Source organism: Geotrypetes seraphini, chromosome 15 (genome assembly GCF_902459505.1).
Source record: "Geotrypetes seraphini chromosome 15, aGeoSer1.1, whole genome shotgun sequence".
Lineage (NCBI taxonomy): Eukaryota > Metazoa > Chordata > Amphibia > Gymnophiona > Dermophiidae > Geotrypetes > Geotrypetes seraphini.
In genome coordinates, this window is record NC_047098.1 from 27,090,321 (window position 1) to 27,109,886 (window position 19,566).

General features: G+C 39.8%; 1 protein-coding gene across 1 annotated transcript in view; it reads right to left on the bottom strand.

Moving 5' to 3' along the window:
- Positions 1-5,381: 5,381 nt before the first annotated feature.
- Positions 5,382-19,566, bottom strand: part of MASP2 (mannan binding lectin serine peptidase 2) — a 46,879-nt gene continuing 32,694 nt past the window's right edge. Inside the window, exons 8-11 of the mRNA XM_033922200.1 lie at positions 18,902-18,980; positions 17,232-17,366; positions 10,817-10,891; positions 5,382-6,151 (exon numbers count right to left, since the gene is read on the bottom strand). Coding sequence (XP_033778091.1) covers positions 5,382-6,151; positions 10,817-10,891; positions 17,232-17,366; positions 18,902-18,980 — 1,059 coding nt within the window. The remainder of the gene's footprint in view (positions 6,152-10,816; positions 10,892-17,231; positions 17,367-18,901; positions 18,981-19,566) is intronic.

Consider the following 19,566-nt stretch of genomic DNA (forward strand, 5'->3'; position numbering starts at 1 on the left):
CTGAAAAGCACCTGCCACTGATCTCTGCTGGGCTGCTGTGGGGCCTTGAGCATCTATGCATGCTCAAGGCCTTCTGGCTCTCACTGTCTGAGATTCTCTTGAGACTCTTGGTTTGTCCAAGAATCTAATGAGAATCTTGGAGACAGTGGGAGCAGCGCTCAAGGCCCAGCAGAGATCAGCAGCAGGCTTTTTCGGCATCGGCACGTACTATGGGTTGGTGCTGTGTGCTGGTGTCCACTCGAGGTAAGGGTTTTTTTTTGGGGGGGGCGCTCGCATATTGTGTCAATGCTTGGTTTGCAAGAGTGTTTTGCTCGTCTTGCAAAACACTCGCTAACTTAGAAGAAAAAGATAAAAAGAATAAAATTAAAATATACAAATAAGTTTAAGAGATTGGAGATTGAGCAAAATAAATTCCAGTCATAAATCCGGTCCAATAGAGTTCCACATCTGCAAGGGAGGATCAACGCAGAGAAGTGATGGTGGGCTGTGGGGGAGATGAACAGCTATGTTGAAATGTGTTGCCTTAGGAAAACAGACTGCCAAAGAAAAAAACTGTTGAAGGATAAAAGTCACTGTTTAAAACTGCCATCATGGGGAAGTGAAATGACAACTATAAAGTAAAAGCAATATAAATGACTGCCAAGATACACTATAAAGGACACCATAAATGTGTTAACTTCATCATCGCAAAAGATTGCGCCATGAGAGTAAGGTAAAATTTGACCCGGTAAATACCACTTATATAAAAGTGTAACGCTGCAAAATGCCTGCCATCCAAAAGTAAGTAAATAAAGGCACAAATAAATTATCAAAGTGGAGTACTTAGCGGGATAATAGTAGGCAGAAAAACCTGCCAATAAGATGTGAATATTGGGAAAAAGCTGGTGAACGCGATGTGTTAAAATGGGCGATTGTAATGGGGAAAAAAAGGAAGTGACATCAATTCAGTTGTCATAACTTTATTGGGAAAACAATGAAGCAGGTCCTATAAATCCAGCAAAAAATAAATGAAGGTAGCAACAAGCAACATCTAAAAATAACAAAAGCAGCAACCAGTGTCTTAACAAGAAAAAATTGGTATACGATGCTGGCTCACCGACAGATGGTTAGCAAAATAAACCAAAAGTATGTAATAAAAAAAAAATCCATGGCAGATAAATGAGACTACTAAAAGAAACTGATTTGAGCAGAGTAAAATGTAGAGAAATGAGGCAATAGTAAAAATAAAAAATAACATAAAAAATGCAAAATGTCAAAGAAAAACTGTGAGAGCGCATAAACTGATGGTATGCTGACAAAGTATGATATGGACAAAAGTGAAACTATAGAATTTAAAAGTTAGTGTACCAAAAAAGAAAAGAATATGTGAATGAAAAGGTGCTAATAAGTCTATATAATTAGTGTATACAAGTCTGTATAAATAGAGAAGTATGAATGTGATGAGAACAGTGGGGTGTGTGTATATTATGACAACAAATTGTATAGCTGTTGAAAAAGGAATGAAAATGAGTGAAAAAAGTGAACATATAACTGACATGGAGAAAATTCACAAAGAAATAAAGTTAAAATGACATCACGTATCTAATCTTAAATAAAAGGTCTTAGATCTAATTCTGAATTGAGGCCATGGGGAGAAACAGTATTAAATTGAAAAATAAGGTGTTGCTTCTCTCTAAGCAGAATACGATCAAATCTCTACCTCTCCATGACTTTAACTAAGACAAAAAATTTTTATCTGCTGATGTATGATTTTCAGAATAGCAAAGTCTGAAGGATTTGCTTTTGGAACAGTACCAGCTTTAGTTTACTGTAAATGTTTACAAGATAAGTGTGTCTTTTTGAAATATGCAATAAATATTGAACTGTTTATAAATGTATGAGTAAAATTTGAATGATGCCATATGGGAGGTTTTTATGTCCTTGTCCAATCCATCATCCTCTCCAAACTAGACTACTGCAATGCCGTCTACTTAAGCCTATCAAAAAAAAGTCTTCAAAGACTCCAGCTAATCCAGAATACTACAGCCAACTTGATCTTTGCAAAACACAAGTCTGACCATGTCTCCCCACTCCTAGCCAAACTTCACTGGCTCCCAGTGATTTCCAGAATCCATTTCAAATGCTCCTGCCTGGCTTTTAAGATCATTCACGGCATCCTTCCTCCCTCCCTTAATCCCACTATCTTATAACTCCTCGAGTCCTGACTCTACCAGACCTGCCCAAAAGTATAAACTATCCTTCCCCTCTCTACACGGTATTCGCTATACAGGCAAACTGGGAAAATTCCTTCTCTTCAGAATCACATATCTTTGGAATGACCTTACTACCCCGCTGCGGAACCTGGGCTCCCTCCTATTATTCCGCAAGCAACTGAAAACCTGGCTTTTCACTAAAATGTAATTCTACCCACCCCCCCCCCCCTTACTCTTCTCTTCTATATATAAGTTCTTGTAAACCGTGCCAAGCTCCACATCCATGGAGATGATGCGGTATTTAAACTTAAGGTTTAGTTTAGTTTTTATGTCAGTGAGGAGACACCGATTGGACATGTAAGGATATACTATATGTTCCTGGGTTTTGCCCTTAGAATTTTCCTCCCATTGTTTGAATTGACTTGGGGCTCCTTTTATGAAAATGTGTTAGAGCTTTTTACTGTAGGCCAGTGAGGTAAATGCTCTGAGGCTCATAGGAATTGAATGAGCGTTTACTTTGCCAGCACATGGTAAAAAAGCTCTACTGTGGTTTCATAAAAGGAGCCTTTATTTATTGACACATAGTTACAGAATTTTCATCTAAATTTATAATTCGCTAGTTATTTATTTATTCAATTTTTCTATACCATTCTCCCAGGGAAGCTCAGAACGGTTTACATGAATTTATTCAGGTACTCAAGCATTTTTCCCTGTCTGTCCCAGCGGGCTCACAATCTACCTAATGTACCTGGGGCAACGGGGGGATTAAGTGACTTGCCCATGGTCACAAGGAGTAGCATGGGTTTGAACCCACAACCTCAGGGTGCTGAGGCTGTAGCTTTAACCACTGCGCCAGGACAGGTTTGGGAACCACTGCCTTAGTTCATTCTCATTTTTGTAGGTTGGCACACTTTCATTCCGCTTCATCACTGGTGCCTCTAGTACTACAAATTTCAGATGTTCTATAGTGTGTGCCTTATCCAGCCAATGCTAGACCATGACATCGCCCCAGTATATTTTACTAATATGCTCATTTATTCTGACTCAGATGGATCTGGTGGTGTGCCCGATGTAAAACAAATGGCATAGGCATTCTATGAGATATACCACTCTCACAGACTCACAGTTGGTTTTAGATCGCAACCTGTGATCCAGTTCCAGGCATGGATGGATAACATCAGTCACTATAGCATGCTTACATGCACTACAATGTCCGCATCTGTCATAGCCACCTGCAACATCAGGTACCATATCTTGTTGAAAAGTAGGACTTAGTAAGTAACTCACATAAAGTCTCCTTCGTGAGTAGGCATTCCAAGGAATGGTATGAAAAGGCCCATGGAATTGAAGTATGTTCAATTGCTCTTGATTTTCTTAATTTGAAAGGCCCTGTATGAATAAGGTAGCACACAGACTAAAGTGTCTTCAGACTGTGTTATTTTGTAGCATATAAAGCCCTCTTTTGTATGCTCTTTGTATGACCCGACACCCCCCCCCCCCCCTTATGGGTATCCCTCTATCCTAAAATCTTTACCACATGTCCTTTGCTCATACCTTATACTTGCAACAGTGGTTCACAATTGTAAAAATTGCCCTACAGGTAGATTCTTGCAGATGTGTAGGATGGTAACTATCAAACTGCAACAAATTGTTGCAAAATGTAGTTTTCCATTATATGGTGGTTTCAAATTTACCTTCTTTCAAATACATTTTGCGACCTTAGAATTACAGGGTTCTAAGTGACAATTTTCAGTATTTTTAACTCAGATGACTTCCGGGTTCTATCTGACATGTAGATGTTACAACACTCACGAGGATTTATTGCAACTTAACCGTTCCTTCATTTCATAAGAAATTACATGGTTCTATGTACAGAAATTAGTCTATGCATGGGATTACAAGGTTCTAACTGCGAGAATGACTTTCGGTACAGTTAGAACCATGTAATTCTAAGGTCACGATTTGTAAATCAAGAAAGAAAATCATGTCTGAATTTGTTGTTGCTGTGTTACTATAAAAAAAACAAATTCTGATCACACTGATTCAGTCGTTGAATGAATGAATAAAGAAAAACGGTCTTCAGTGCCTGTCCAAACTACAAAAACATTATCTATGAAATATTTCCAAATGTAAACCTCTTCAGAATATTGAAGTACAGTTCCCCCTCCATATTCACGGTGGTTAGGGGCAGGGCCGGCCTGTGAATATTAAAAAACCGCAAATAATATTTGGGCCTGTTCTACCCCTAACCCCCACTTTCCCCCAGCTATTTTAAGCTCCCCCTTAAGCCTTACCTGGAAGTCTAGCAGGTTTTCGGGGCAGGAGCGATTTTCCCATGCTCTTGCCCTGAAAACCCGCCAGACCACCAGGGTTTAAAATAGCTTGAAAAATGAAAAATCATTTTTAGTTTTAAAACCTCAAATAATTGAATCCATAGATACGGAAACCGCGAATACGGAGGGGGAAGTGTATACAGAAACTTTTCCTCAAAGGCACTTGCATATAAACATGCTATAGTGGGGGCCATTATAGCACCCACTGCCGTGCTCTTTATTTGCATAAAGAACTTTGTCATCAAACGTGAAATAATTTTTTCTAAGGGCAATGTTAGCTCTAGAGAGAAAAAAATTCTCCCGCTCTGAAGACAAAGACTGAGTGAGTAGATGTTGTCGAACCACCTCAGGTACTGCTCTCACTTTGCTTTTCAGTTCGGCTACTGCTCTCTCACTACGCTGTTCAACAAAACAAAAAAACAGAACAGCAGAAGGAAGAAGTTATAAAGCTTGAATCATTAGCATCTAAGTCATAATTTCCCTTTAGTTGAGACTCTTAGTGTTGAGGGTAAAGTAGTTCTTGTCATGCTGATTTGATATGAGTTTGCTTTTCCTTGCTCCTGTACAGCGTTGTGTATGCCTTTCAGCGCTATAGAGGTGTTTAATCTATGCAGTATAAATGTGTTGTCCTAAGCACTTAGCATTGTAGAATTCTTGCATGTGAAGGCTGACTTTTCTGCTCTCATGCTAGAATGCTCTATTTCACCATATAACTTTATTATATAAAAAGGGGGGGGGGATTTTCCATTCCATATTTATTTGGTTTTGCTGTTATAAAAAGGTTAGCATTTCAGATCAACAGTTTATATTTAAAAGTCATAGAGAAATAGTTACATATTCAGAGGTCTGTAGAAATTTAAGAATTGTTGGAAATGATGTTTTTGATCCATGGAGTATAGTTAGTTATTCTCGTATAAACGCCGTACTGGTCTACAACACCACATTCTAGTCCCCAAGAGACTATACCGCCAACAGACCATTTTTTTTGTTGTTTGTTCTGAAAAACCAAAGGTCCACCACTATCCCCAGCACAAGAATCCTTTCCTCCTCCACCACCAGCACAGAACATGTTTGTTGTTAGGACAAACGCTTTGCCACTTGGTGATTGCTTGTTTGTATATGAAGCATTACATTTTTCTTGGCTCACGACATCCACATCTACAAACATCAAATGTCGAGAAATAGAGCCTTTCTCTGTGGTTCCCCAACCAGCTACAACTCCTGTGTCCTCAGCCATCACCTGAAAACTATCATCTGGTAAGCAAATTGCCATTACCTTTGCAGATATTGGGATTTTAGTTTTCAGTTTTATTAGTGCAATGTCATTGTTAAAATTGGTATCATCATGAATGTATCCCTCATGGATAAAAATTTCTTCTGGCAAGGCTTGAATATAGTCGCTAGCATGTTGCCTCAGTAGACCCAGTTTTAGGGTTAGGGAAGAAAGATCTTGAAGGTCGTAGACGACATGAGCAGCTGTTAAAATCCAGCTATCGTATAGAAGAGCCCCTCCCCCTAGCAAATCTCCATGAGTCGTAAACATAACTTGCCAGGGAAAATCTCCGAGGCTGGCTTTTTTTCCTCCATGGATGCGCTGTATTGGCCTCTTAGTCTTGATGCCACATTCTAAGAATCATTGCAGCAATAAAAAAATAAAAAAAAAACACACAATATAGTCAATTGACAATAAACCTGGAATGTCTACCTATATAAGAGTATAATATGATTATGGAGTCTGTTGGGGCCAGAGCATGTGCAGGCCAATAGATGTCACTGTTTGTGTAGTATTCTTGAGTGGGCTTGGAAGCCAGGCCAGAACACAAGGAAGGTGAAATTGTCCAAACTATGCAGTGCTCAAAGCACAACTGTATGGCAAGGAGGCAGCAGATTGGCCAGAGGTAGGGTCCGTGGTTTAGGACAGCACATCTATATGATTGTGGTTTCACAGTAGAAATGGGAGGGGGAAGAGGAAGGGACTACAGACTTAGGTTTCCTGTATAAATATAGGAGTCTTATGTTACTGAATATGTCCTTTATATTACTGGCACTACTGGGCAAATAGTTTCATTGAAAATAAGCTACATATGCTGATAACTTCAGCTGCATTAAAACTGTGAAGTTAGTAAAACGTAGCCGTTAGGCACTGCATCAATAGTCTCTATTAGCAGCACAGTGAACATGACGGGTCAGAAAGTCATAAATGTGGCATCAGTAGACATCAAAAAACTGAAGGAGCAAAGAGGTGTTTTTTATTGTGATTTTCTGGGTCTTGCTGTGTCTGAGTAAGTGGAACTGATGTTTCAGCCATTGTGCTGTGGCTTTCTTCAGAGGCCTGCAGTTGTCTTTAAACCTAATTGATTAGGGTTTGAGGTGAGTGGTTTCCACAGGAAGGAAGGAAATTGAGGAGGGAAAGTCGGTTGGTGGCGGATTTGAATTTTGGCAGGAAATTCATTGGAACAGTTCTGACTGGAGGAGGGAAAATATTCCTTGGTACCCACCCTTTTTGCACCAAAATCTCTTCTAAATAAATAGTTGCCATGTTTTGTGTAAATCTCATCAGAATTCATATTTGTGACCAATAGACTTTCCTGCCTCAGTTTCCTGCTGAAATTGCCAACCTTCCTGAGGAAATTACTCATCTCAAACACTAATCAATCAAGTTTGATAACCCTCTATTTAAAGACAAACTGCAAACCATATAGCATACCCTAAAGAAAACCACAACACGATGGCTGAAACATTGGTTCCACAAATTCAGATGCAGCAAGACCCGGCCAGCCACAATAATCATGATGCCAGCTGCAGAAGCCTAAGAGAACAGAATAGGGTTTTTATTTCTTGTAGGAATGGAAAAGGGAAGAGTATAAATTGAGGGAAAAGGACAGAAAGGGGAAAGTAAGAGTTGAAATGGGTGTTTCAAAACCTATAGTAATTTAAACACAAATCTTTTACAAGTTTCAGCTAGTATTTATATTAGTATATAAATTCTGAAGAATGGACAAACATCTCTAAGTTACTAAACAGATAATAAAAAGTTGATTGTATGATTACTTCTAGCAGAAAAATTAACAGGTTAAACCACCTGTCAAACCTTTTAGAACTTTAACAATAAAACATGTTACATTCTTGTTTTCTCAGTGCTAAGCAGTGCTTTTTCTGTAAATTTTACATAGCACTATACAAGTTTACATTACATTAGGGATTTCTATTCCGCCTGTGCCTTGCGGTTCTAGGCGGATTACAATATAGAAGATATCTGGGCATTTCCAGTAGAATTACATTACAGGATAAGAGTAAGTTACAGGAACCGTAAAGAATTATGATACTTCAATTTCACGGAAGATAATACATATCACAGAAGATAATACATATCAACTGAAACAAGTTAAGTCAGGTGGGGTGTAAAAGAGTTACAGTAATTCTAGATCACAGACAGTTTAAGCATAAGAATGATTTGGGGTCTCTAGGAAAGGCATAGATTTCATTAAATATTTGTTCATTTTGTATGTTCTGCTACAGTAACAAAGGAGATGATGGTAAATAAGGATCAATTAACTCATTTAGTTTTCCTACTTATATAGTAATTGTGGTGATTACCCCTTTTAATATAACAGTTCTATTGTACACATTATCAGCATTTATGGCCCCTTGTACAAAGCTGCAGTAGTGATGCTGCCACGATAAATACATCAAAGCCCATTCAATTTCTATGGGCTTTGAGGCATTTACCGCAGCGGCATCTCTACTGTGGCTTTTTAAAAGCCCACCGTTTATTTATTTATTTTGCCAAACCTTATAGGAATTGTATTTTATTTTTTGCCTGATAATTTGAATTGGTCCTCTAGTGCATTTCAGTTGCAGCCTCCTGCCATTTTCCTCCATTTTATAATTTACCCCTTCCCTTCCTATTTACTCCAGTTTAACTCATTCATTTCAGTAATACTGAAGACTGGGTACAAATACCAGTTTATAGAAAATGACATATGTTGTAGGAGGGGAGTTTAGAGGGTCTAGGTGAATTTGTACACCACAATATTTCCTTTTTTTTTTTTTTTTTTTTTTGATTGGTTTGTAAAATGCTTTATTTAAAAATTCAATAAAAAGTTTGCACATAAAGACCATAATGTGGCCACTAGGTGGTAGTGTTGCATGCAGGCAGAAACTTCTAATTTCTAAGGCAGGGGTGTCCAACCTGCAGCCCCGTGAAGTATTTTGTGCGGCCCCGGTTGAGAGCGATGCATTGTTTTTCTCTGCTGCCCCTGGGTGTTTACTGTCTTGCCGGCTCCCTCTGTCTTGCTGCAGCGTTTGTGCATTTGTGCAGCCCCAGAAACATTTTTTCTGCCAATGCGGCCCAGGGAAGCCAACTGCCAGGCTGTTGAGTGGTGTTCCCTGGCCAGCCTGAGGCACAGACATTGGCCTTGTGACTCCGTAGTCAGGTCTCTTGTATGGCAGTATGCAAAACTGGTAGGGTTACCATATGGCTCCAGAAAAAGGAAGACTGATTGAAACATCTGGGCATTATTTCCATTGAAAGCAATGGAAGTAAAATCCAGATGTCTCAATCCATCCTCCCTTTTTCTGAAGCCATATGGTAACCCTGAGAATTGGTATTAAGTATTTTGGGTTCAGGGCATAAACTTGGGAGGGAGCCTCAACCTCAGCCATTAGGCTGTGTTTCTTTTGTTTTAGCAGATTTTAAGTCACTTGTGATTTTAAGTCACCTGTGGCATAGAGGCACTCCAAATTATTCTGGTTATCCCCCACCCCCAACACCCGAGAATGAAACAGTACTACTGAAGGACTGGAATTTCTCTTTAGCAAAGAATATTGTGTGCATTTCTCACTTCAAAAATGGGCAGATCAAGACTGAAGTGAGCTTCAATTGTAATTCCAATAATTGGGAAGTAGGACTGGTACTGGACAGACTTCTATGGTCTGTGCCTTAATGTTGGCAGGAAGAGAGAGAGAAATTAAATATACTAGTATTTAATCACGAAGAAGTGGGGAATGTGCAGAGTGCCCGCTTCAATTCTAGCCACCTTGTTGGGCATACTAGATGGACCATGCAGGTCTTATCTGCCGACATTTGCTATGTAAATAAATACAATCGGATAAACCTGGCCCAGGAAAATCATAACGATGAAGCTTGTAAGGTTATTGGTATCTATTCTGTCATATCTCCTGCCTTGTGTTCATTTATGAAGCTGGAGGGGGGGTTTTGAGGACATTATACTTGTTTATTTTTTTTATTTTTTAGAACTAGGAGACATAGAGCTGAAAGGAAGTAGGAGCAACTTCAGGAAATATTTCTTTCACTGAAAGAGTGCCGGGAATGTCAAGGTGATAGAATTCAAAAGAAGCATGATATACAGAGGCTCAAAGCAATTTCAATAAATTTTTAATAACCTCTAAGCCTCTCCAGGTAATTCAGAAGCCCCTCTTTATAGAGCTGAGTATTTGTTAAAACACATATAAAAAACCCTACCAAAAATGCAAAGTCAGTTACTAATTCATAAGCACCATTCTTCCTTCTTGGCTGGTTTCATGGTGGACATATGTAAAAAGTGAAACATTTGTTTTAAATTCTTGATATATACACACACCCCTTTCATAAAGCCGAGTTAGACCTTTTCATCACTTGCTGTGGTGGTATTAGCTTCAGTGCCCACAGGAATTCTATGAGCGTTGGAGCTAACGCCACTGCGGCTGACGATAAAAAGCCTAACGCAGCTTCATAAAAGAAGGGGGGTTAATTTGTAATTTTTCAATTTGTATTTTGTGTTTCTTATCTTTTCATTACTTTTTATTCGTTCCTTTTTCTAGGGCTGGATTTTGATTAAAATTTGTAATTGCATAATTAAAGGTATGTATGTTGTTTCTCCCCCCCTCCCCCCCACCCCCACTGCAGCTCCCTGTGACTCGGGGCAATGGAGGGTTAATGGACGTGCCCAGCGTAGCAGGAGGGCAAAAAAAAAAAAAAACCATACTCTTTTTAATCACATGATTAAAATTTTTGTCTAATGCCTATATTTGCCTCTAGTTAAAAGGTGCTTCAGAGTGTCTTCTTGACCTTTAAGCCTGGTTTTCAGTTGATAAGTTGAAGATCTTTAGGGTCCAATTATTTTGTTATGACTTGGGGCCCCTTTAACAAAGCCACAGCAGTGATGCTGCTGTGGTAAATGCACCAAAGCTCATAGGAACTGAACAGGCTTTGATGCAGTGACCGTGGCAGCATTGCTACTGCACTTATTCTATTGTCCTCTAAGCCCAGAAGCATTGATTGCACCTTACCAGGTTCACACACAGGGAGTTTCTTTTCCCCCTTTAAGCTTTCCCAGATTCCATCAGTACCACAGCAGTATTTACCTGAAAATCATTAGAAAAAGAAAATTTCAAATTTACAAAATTCTACTGAAATTAAAGTATTATAAAATATGACAGAAAAAAAGATCATACTTTCAGTCTAGTCAGTGGAGGAGTAGGCCAAAGGGTTAGTGCAGCAAACTGTGATCTTGTAGAACTGGGTTCAATTCCCACTGCACCTCCCATGTGACTCTAGCTGAGCCACTTAACCCTCCACTGCCCTGGGTATAAATGCTTCAATTGTGAGCCCACTAGGGTCGGAGAAAGTACTTGCAAATAGCATGTACAGTGCTGCATAGGTCAAGATAATGTTTGTTAAAAATGTTTATATACTGCTCAATTTTGCCAAATGGAGTCAAAGTGATTAACAATATAATCCAATCAAAGTAATAAAAAGAAATCTATTTCAAAATAGGAAAGTCAAAACAAAAAAATTAACTAAATATATATCTGTCATACAAAATATTTACTAAATTCTTCAAAAAAAAATTTATTTTTTTTAAATAATGTAGGTTGAAGTACTGAATTCAAGTCCTCTCAATGCAAAAAGGCCAGTTGAAAGTAATGGGCCTTTAAATGCCTTTTAAAATTTTAGGAAAGATTCTTCCTTTCTCAATTCTATGGGTAAACTAGCCCATAGAATTGGAAGCAGATTAAAAAATGAACACTTTCTAGTCGAGGCAAGATGATCCTTCCATTCATGAGGTAGAGCTACTCCTCATTCAATGATCTTAATAATTGCCTGGGCACATAAAATAACGCCGAGGGCTCCTTTTACAAAGCCGCGCTAGGGCCTTAACATGCGCTAAATTGCCACACGCGTTAGCCGCTACCGCCTCCTTTTGAGCAGGCGGTAGATTTCCGGCTAGCGCTCACTAATCCGGTGCGTGCAATAAAACAGCTAGCGCGGCTTTGTAAAAAGAGCCCTAAGGGCTCCTTTTACTAAGCTGTGATTGCAGTTTTAGCACGCGCTTAGCGTATGCAGAATTTCCGCACACGCTAGACGCTAATGCCAGCGTTAAACTGGCATTAGTTCTAGCCGCGTAGTGCGAGTTAAGCGTGCACTAAAAACGCTATCGCAGCTTAGTAAAAGAAGCCCTAAGTTGGAAAGATACAAAGGTTGTAATTCAAATAGTTACATTACATTACATTAGTGATTTCTATTCTGCCATTACCTTGTGGTTCAAGGTGGATTACACAAGAGTTGTCAGAAGGTTACAAGAGTTGTAACATTACATGAGAATTGTCGAGAACTTAAGGAGTAACATGTCTTCTTCCACCTCAATACGACCAGTAACATATTTGAACGTCTCTATCGTGTCTCCCCTCTCTCTGCGTTCCTCAAGAGAGTATAGCTGCAACTTACCATATGAAGAACGTCTAGGTAAGTTGCAGCTATACTCTCTCGAGGAACGCAGAGAGGGGAGACATGATAGAGATGTTCAAATATGTTACTGGCCCGTATTGAGGTGGAAGAAGACATCTTTTTCCTTACAGGACCTACGGCGACAAGAGGGCATCCGTTAAAAATCAAGGGTGAGAGATTTCATGGTGACAGGAAGTATTTCTTCACCGAAAGGGTGGTTGATCGTTGGAATGATCTTCCACTTCAGGTAGTTGAGGCCAGGAACGTGTTAGATTTTTAAGAAAAAATGGGATAAACATGTGGGTTCACTTCGAGGAAGTGCTTAGGGCAGGGGTGTCCAATGTCGGTCCTCGAGGGCCGCAGTCCAGTCGGATTTTCAGGATTTCCCCAATGAATATACATGAAGTCTATTTGCATGCACTGCTTTCATTGTATGCTAATAGATCTCATGCATATTCATTGGGGAAATCCTGAAAACCCAACTGGATTGCGGCCCTCAAGGACTGACATTGGACACCCCTGGCTTAGGGGGAGGGTTCTTTGAGTGGGCAGACTTTTTGGGCCGATGGCCCTTTTCTGCCGTCATACTCTATGTTTCTATGTTGGGTAATTAGAAACATTTTAGATTAGATATGGGTGGAGTGTGTGGTAGGTGGAGGAACTGGTCATGTTAAACAGGTTTTATGTGTTTTTTATGGGTTTTAATTTCTTTTTTGAAAGTTTTGTAGTTTGTGGTCGTAGATAGCAGATTGGTGATTTGTCTGTCTAGTTTAGCTGCTTGGTTGTCATAAAGTTTTCCTATGTACTAGCATCAGGAGTGTAAATTTATCCAATATTCCATCAGTAACCAAAGGAGTCGCATGATTTCTAATACATACATTACCTAACATCCGAATCGCGGGCCTTTTGCAATGCTTGTAAATGTTTTAGTTGCCCTATTTTTATACCTAAATGCACTATTTAAAAAATTGATATACATATAACTTTTATGATTTACATGACAACAATTGTAAATATTAGACAGTACATACATATTCAATACTTAAAAAGGAACTTCACTATAAGATCCAAAATATCTAGCACTATAGAAATGATTAGTAGTAACAGTCAGATTTCTCCTTATCCAAAATGGTCATCACTATTCCTTCTGCGTATTCCTCCCTTTTATATAGAAGAGCATACTACATCAGTACTGAAATTCCTAGCCTTATCTATCCAATATATAATAATCTAAATAGCCAGCACTGTGATCTGCACCTTATAGAGAATGCTGTAAGACAGGGGTGTTAAAGTCCCTTCTCAAGGGCCGCAATCCAGTCGGGTTTTCAGGATTTCCCCAATGAATATGCATGAGATCTATTAGCGTACAATGAAAGATCTCATGCATATTCATTGGGGAACTCCTGAAAACCTGACTGGATTGCAGCCCTCAAGGAGGGACTTTGATACTCTTGCTGTAAGATGAAATATAGGGTCTGAGTTTGGTTGATGGTGAAGGAGTGATGACTGCTGTGTGCTGGTCACTGAAGTGTTCGATAGTCTGGTCTGTTTTATCTGGCATAATGATGTCTGCCATTGAGGCATCTTGTATGCCTTATGGAATTTTATATTTTGATGTATGTTAGGGTTTCACCAGTTTTTACCTTAAATGATAGTCGTCGTTGATGCGACCTGTATGTCATAAGCAATTTGATTTTTTATTTATTTTTTGTATATCTTTATTAAATTTCCAAACTACCATAGTGCAAACAAACAATTTCAGTATACATAAGTTTACACAAAATGTACATTAATTTACAGACATTAATGTACAACCATTTCCTCCCACTCCCCCATCAAATAATCAGAAAAAGTACATACCTACAGGAAACCTCCATATATTCCCCGAATGAAATTCCAATGTAAAACCCTCACCCTCCCACCCACCCTTGATGTGTATGCTTAAGGGCAATTTGATTTTATATGCAAGTATGTAATTTGTTATACTGTGTTTTTGTATTGATTTGTACAGCAAATGTTAATGTCTTATTTTGTATGTCCTTAAAATAATTGGACTGAAAATTGTTTACTGTTATCCCTATTGGAAGATTATTTCAATAGGGGAAAAGAGGATGACAGTGCTTTTTCTGTGTGCAATCGAAGCAGTTTACATGTTAGACAGGTACTGATTTTGTGCCATGAGCAATAACGTGTTAAGTGACTTGCCCAGAGTCACGATGAGTTGCAGTGAGGCTGATATAGTTTTCAAGTTCATTCTAAAACTGCATCTTGGCATTTCGGTGATGGGCCCTCTCATTGGAGAAGTCTGAAATAAATACGGTAAATGATGATCTCTTTTGTGGGAGAGGTTAGGACATTCTGTCAGCTTAATGCCAAGGTAGTTCCTATGTAAAAGTCTCAGAAAAGAAGGTGACAATGGCAGTGTGGCCCATGCATTAAAAAAGGGTGAAATGTGTATTTTGGTCTGTTCACTCTGCCCACTCATTTCTGCTAAAGCTAATTTATCATATGTTGTATTCAAGCTGAGTTTTTTGTTTTGTTTTCTCCTCTTTCCATCCGTTGTATTTGTTCAGTGTATGCTTGAATGGCGTCTATCTTCTGCCAGTAGAAGCATTTTCTCATTTCTTTTCAGCCTCATTTGATAACCCTTTGTCTTTGAGCTTTCCTTTGTATGGAAAGTGCTTGCAATGTCTCACTTTATTGACGCTTGTGAGATAGTGGAATATTCTGTTTTTCTTCTTTCTTCTACGTATGACTAATAGCCCTGGGACTTCTAGGGGGCAATAATGGATGCAGGCAGCATAGTCTAGACCAGGGCTGCCCAAGTCTGGTCCTCGAGATCTACTGGCAGGCCAGGTTTTCAGGATATCCACAATGAATATGCATGAAAGAGATTTGCCTGCACTGCCTTCTTGGTATGCAAATCTCTCTCTCGTGCATATTCATTGTGGATATCCTAAAAACCTGGCCTGCCAGTAGATCTCGAGGACCGGACATGGGCAGCCCTGGTCTAGACCAGTTATGGAAATTATTTTGGCTCTCTTCTCAGTCAGCAAGAGTGGCGTTGGCTGCATCTACTGTTCCTAAAAAGAGCTACTGATTTTAACAGGTATCGTGCATTGAGCCCCCAGTAAGTTACTTTACCACACCCCCAAACAGAAGGGTTCAAAATTTGAGTTGTTGGCTACCCTCCCATTTATTGATTATTGTATTCAACTAAAATTCCTTTGATCTTTTTTACTGCCCTACATGGCTAGATCCAATAAATGGCACTCAACATTTGGCATTGGAAAAAATCTGTGCTAAGTATTCTGCAAAGAATGCTCCGAGATAAGTGCCTTTTTATAGAAAAAATTTACACCAGCTGAAACCTGGTATAAATTCTGCTGCCCAACTTGTGGCATTTGGGTGTGTATATGGTGCTATTCTGTAACACTGCACCTACATTTTCAGAACACCCCTGACCTGTCTGTGCTCTTTCCATGGCCATACCCCTGTTGAGTTGAATGCTATAAGATAAAGGCACCTGGTGTTAACAGGCATACTTTGGAAGAAAGGCAGGAGAGGGAAGATACAGTAGAGATATTTAAAAACATCTATGGCATGAGTGCACAGGAAGCGAGTCTTCTCCAACTGAAAGGATCTCTGGAATGAGGAGGGGGGCATAACAATAAGGTGAACCTGGGCAAGTCACTCAGTCCTCCATAGCCCCAGGTACATTAGATAGATTGTGAGCCCACCGGGACAGATAGGGAAAATGCTTGAGTACCTGATTATAAAACCACTTAGATAACCTTGATAGGCGGTATATAAAAAAAACTAATTAACTTGAAAGGGGGGATAAACGGGCGTATCTAAGGAAATACTTCTTAATGGAAAGGGTGTTGGGTAAGTGTAATGGCCTCCTGGTGAAGATGGGGGAGATAAAGACCGTGTCTGTCTTTGAGAAAGCATGTAGGATCTCTAAGGGAGAGGAAGTGATGGTAGATGGGCAGACTAGATAGGCCATATGGACTTTACATTGCTATGAGAGAGGTATGTGGCCTCTGTCATTCTCCTTTCTTGCTTCCGAGTCCCACTTAGGTGCTGCTTGTCTAGATTCAAGGAAGTTTTGTAAGAAAACAAGGCCTGAACTAAATCCCAACTCCCTCCCCTTATACGTGTGTTCCCTAAGGGCTCCTTTTATCACGGTGCGCTACGGGGGTTAGCGCGTCGGACATTTCATCACGCGCTAACCCCCGCGGCAAGCCCAAAAACTAACACCTTCTCAATGGAGGTGTTGGCGACTAGCGCAGCAGGCGGTTGAACCATGGTATTTTGCGCGTTAACCGCCTGCCGCACCTTGATAAAGGGAGCCCTAAGTAATACAGTGTGTACTCAAAAGAAAGCTAAAGTTCAGACTACAAACAGTCAAATCTAACCCCCTCTTTTACTAAGGTGCGCTAATTGTTTAATGCGCGCTAATTGCCAACGCGTCCATAGACTGACATGCATGCGTTAGCGTTGAGTGTGTGCTAAATCGTTTTTGTGTGCGCTAATCAGTTAGCACACCTTAGCAAAAGAGGGCCTAAGTTTTAGCATTGGCCATGTTAGCTAAGTTAGCACAGGTCCCATTTTATGCAATGCGACCTACAGTAATTAATAATAACGGGTTAACAGTACAATAAAAAAAGCTTTGACAGTAAACCCCCCCCCCCCCCCCATTGATCATTTCTCCCCTAAAAGTTGAAAAAGAAAAATTAAAAAATAAAAATGGAAAATAAGGCATACCTTTTTTTTTTTTTATTCGACTAACATAGTATGTTTTTTGACTAGCTTTTGGAAGCCACAGCCTCCTTCCTCAGGTCGCACAATCTGCTGTTGCGTTCTTTGTTTAAACCAAATAAAAGGGACAGTGTGTTTTAGTTGGTAAAATAGATGTGGCTAGTTAAAGTCTTCCGATTGCGTTTTAAGCTCCGATTTTTTCGTTATTCTTACCATCGTTGTTGGCCTTCATGATGTAGTATGGTCCATTGCACTGAAACTGAATTGTGGCATTGTATGTTGTCATTTTGGGTCCCAAGTAACTAAATGTGCCGTTGGATATCTCATCAGGCTCACCACAATCAATAACTGATGGCAAAATAAATTACTAAATAAGTAAAGAAAGAGCCTTAACAGGGGGGGAAAAAAAGTGTTAAAATAGTGTAAAATGAGATAACAAAAACCTTAAGGAAACATCTCAATAACCAGCAGTAGGAATGCCTTTATTGTTAACCTAATTTCTTCTTTTTGATCTCCTAATCTTTCTGCAACCATCCCCCCCCCCCCTCATAGGAACTCTAAGGAAGAGTTAATATTTTATTTCATCTGTAATTTCCTTATTGTAAATTCACTCTAGGTTTTCTTGTACAAGTGGATACAGGTCCTCGTCGACTTATGCAACTTACGAAAGTTCAACTTTATGACGCATTTCCCCCATCTCCCATCCCAGCCCATACTAACTATTTTTTACCCCTTGTACCTTTTCTCTAGTGGTTCAGCGGTGTATCCTGCACTGAGCCCCTCCTGCTGATGTCGGCAGTCAGAAGCCAGCAGTGCACCCAAGCTGGCATGCGCAGGAGTGAGCTTTTGGGACTCCCGCCCCACGCCGCTCACTTAAACACTGCCGCCAGTTCTCATGGGACTTGTGGTTCTCGCGGCAGCCATTTAGAAAGCTGCTAGGGCCGGGCAGGAGTTCCAAAAGCATGCTTCTGCGCGTGCCAGCCCGGGTGCACTGCTGGCTTCTGACTGCTGACATCGGCAGGAGGGGCTGAGTGCAGGATACACTGCTGGACCACCAGGTAAGCAGAGACAGGTAAAAAATAGTCAATAGAGTTAGTTTTATAAATTATTTGTTTAACTCCACCAATCCTGCACAATACTAAGTTAGTTTGATAAAAAGAGGGTATCACCTTATTTCTGTGAAGGATACACATACTGTATTAACATAGGCCGACATACGTCCAGATCAACTTGTGACCTGTCCAGTCGGAACCAATTGCGGTCGTAAGTCGACAAGGACTTGTACTTGCCATTATATTGTTATAATTATAATTAAAGAATTAAAAAAAAAAAAAAAGAGTAAGACTGATGGGAAAGGAAAGGGAGAAGAGGTAAGTGAAGGGAAAGTGTGGGAGGGAGAGAGGAAGGGGAGAGAGTGTGAATAAAGGGAGGGGAGGGGAGGATGACAGCAAAAGTGATGGGGAAAGAAAGGGGAGGGAGAAGGGAGTGCATCCACACATTCTTGCATCTCGGGACCAGATGTAGGGGAAGGTGAAGGCAAGATTGCAAGGGATATGGCAGGGTTGTCAAGTTCTAAGAACTCTAGAAATACGTAAGTGATATTTTTACAATCTGCCACCTAGCAATCTGGCCCTATTTCCCTCCTTTGCTCAACATGTCAAATTAAAATGGCAAGACATGATCCATGCCCCCACCCTCACCCCTTCTCCATTATCAGCAAACTCCAAAGGTGAAAAGGGGCCAGACCTCTAGGCAATTTGTGATGTCCTATGTGCCATCGCTTGGAAAGATTGGGGCTGTCTAGTTAAGAGAGAGAATTGAGGATTTTAATCAAGCCAGATATTCTGTGTCGGGAAAGACTCAGGGTGTGGGTGCAAACTCACCGACACACTCCGGCATTAGCCTGTTCCAGGAACCGTCCTTCTGGCACACTGCTGTGAATGATGGTAAAACCTTTTCATTCTGCAGGAGAAAAAAAGATTATTGATTTAAAAAAAAAAAAAAATGCTATATCTATTGTAATCTAGGTCAAAGACTATCTCAGGGTAAGAAAATAATATCACAAGATATATAATAGGGTGTGAAAATCTTCAATATATATATATCCAAAAACACTACCCCCCAAAAAATAGAAAGCATATTAATACCAGCTTTACATATGATAGGATAGCTCAGAGACACGGAGGGGCAAAACAGGAGAGAAAACCCTCTAACCACCTCACCACCCAATCATTGCTTAATCCTTCATACTTTTAAGCCGATTATTAAATGTTTTTCAAAGAATATAATGGTGAATATCTCTAATTGGTTAAATATGTGCAAAAAAATAACTTGGCTAAAACTTGGTTTCGACGTGGCACATTTCGTTACTCTGCGTCAGGAAACCAGCCAGCAATATAATCAACTGTTCTTTATTAAAGGAACAGCAATGGACGGTATATTTCTCTCAAAAAAAGGGCATTCCTGAGAGTGTCTTTGAGGAATGCCCTTTGGTGAGAGAAATATATGTAATGTAATGTAATTTATTTCTTATATACCGCTACATCCG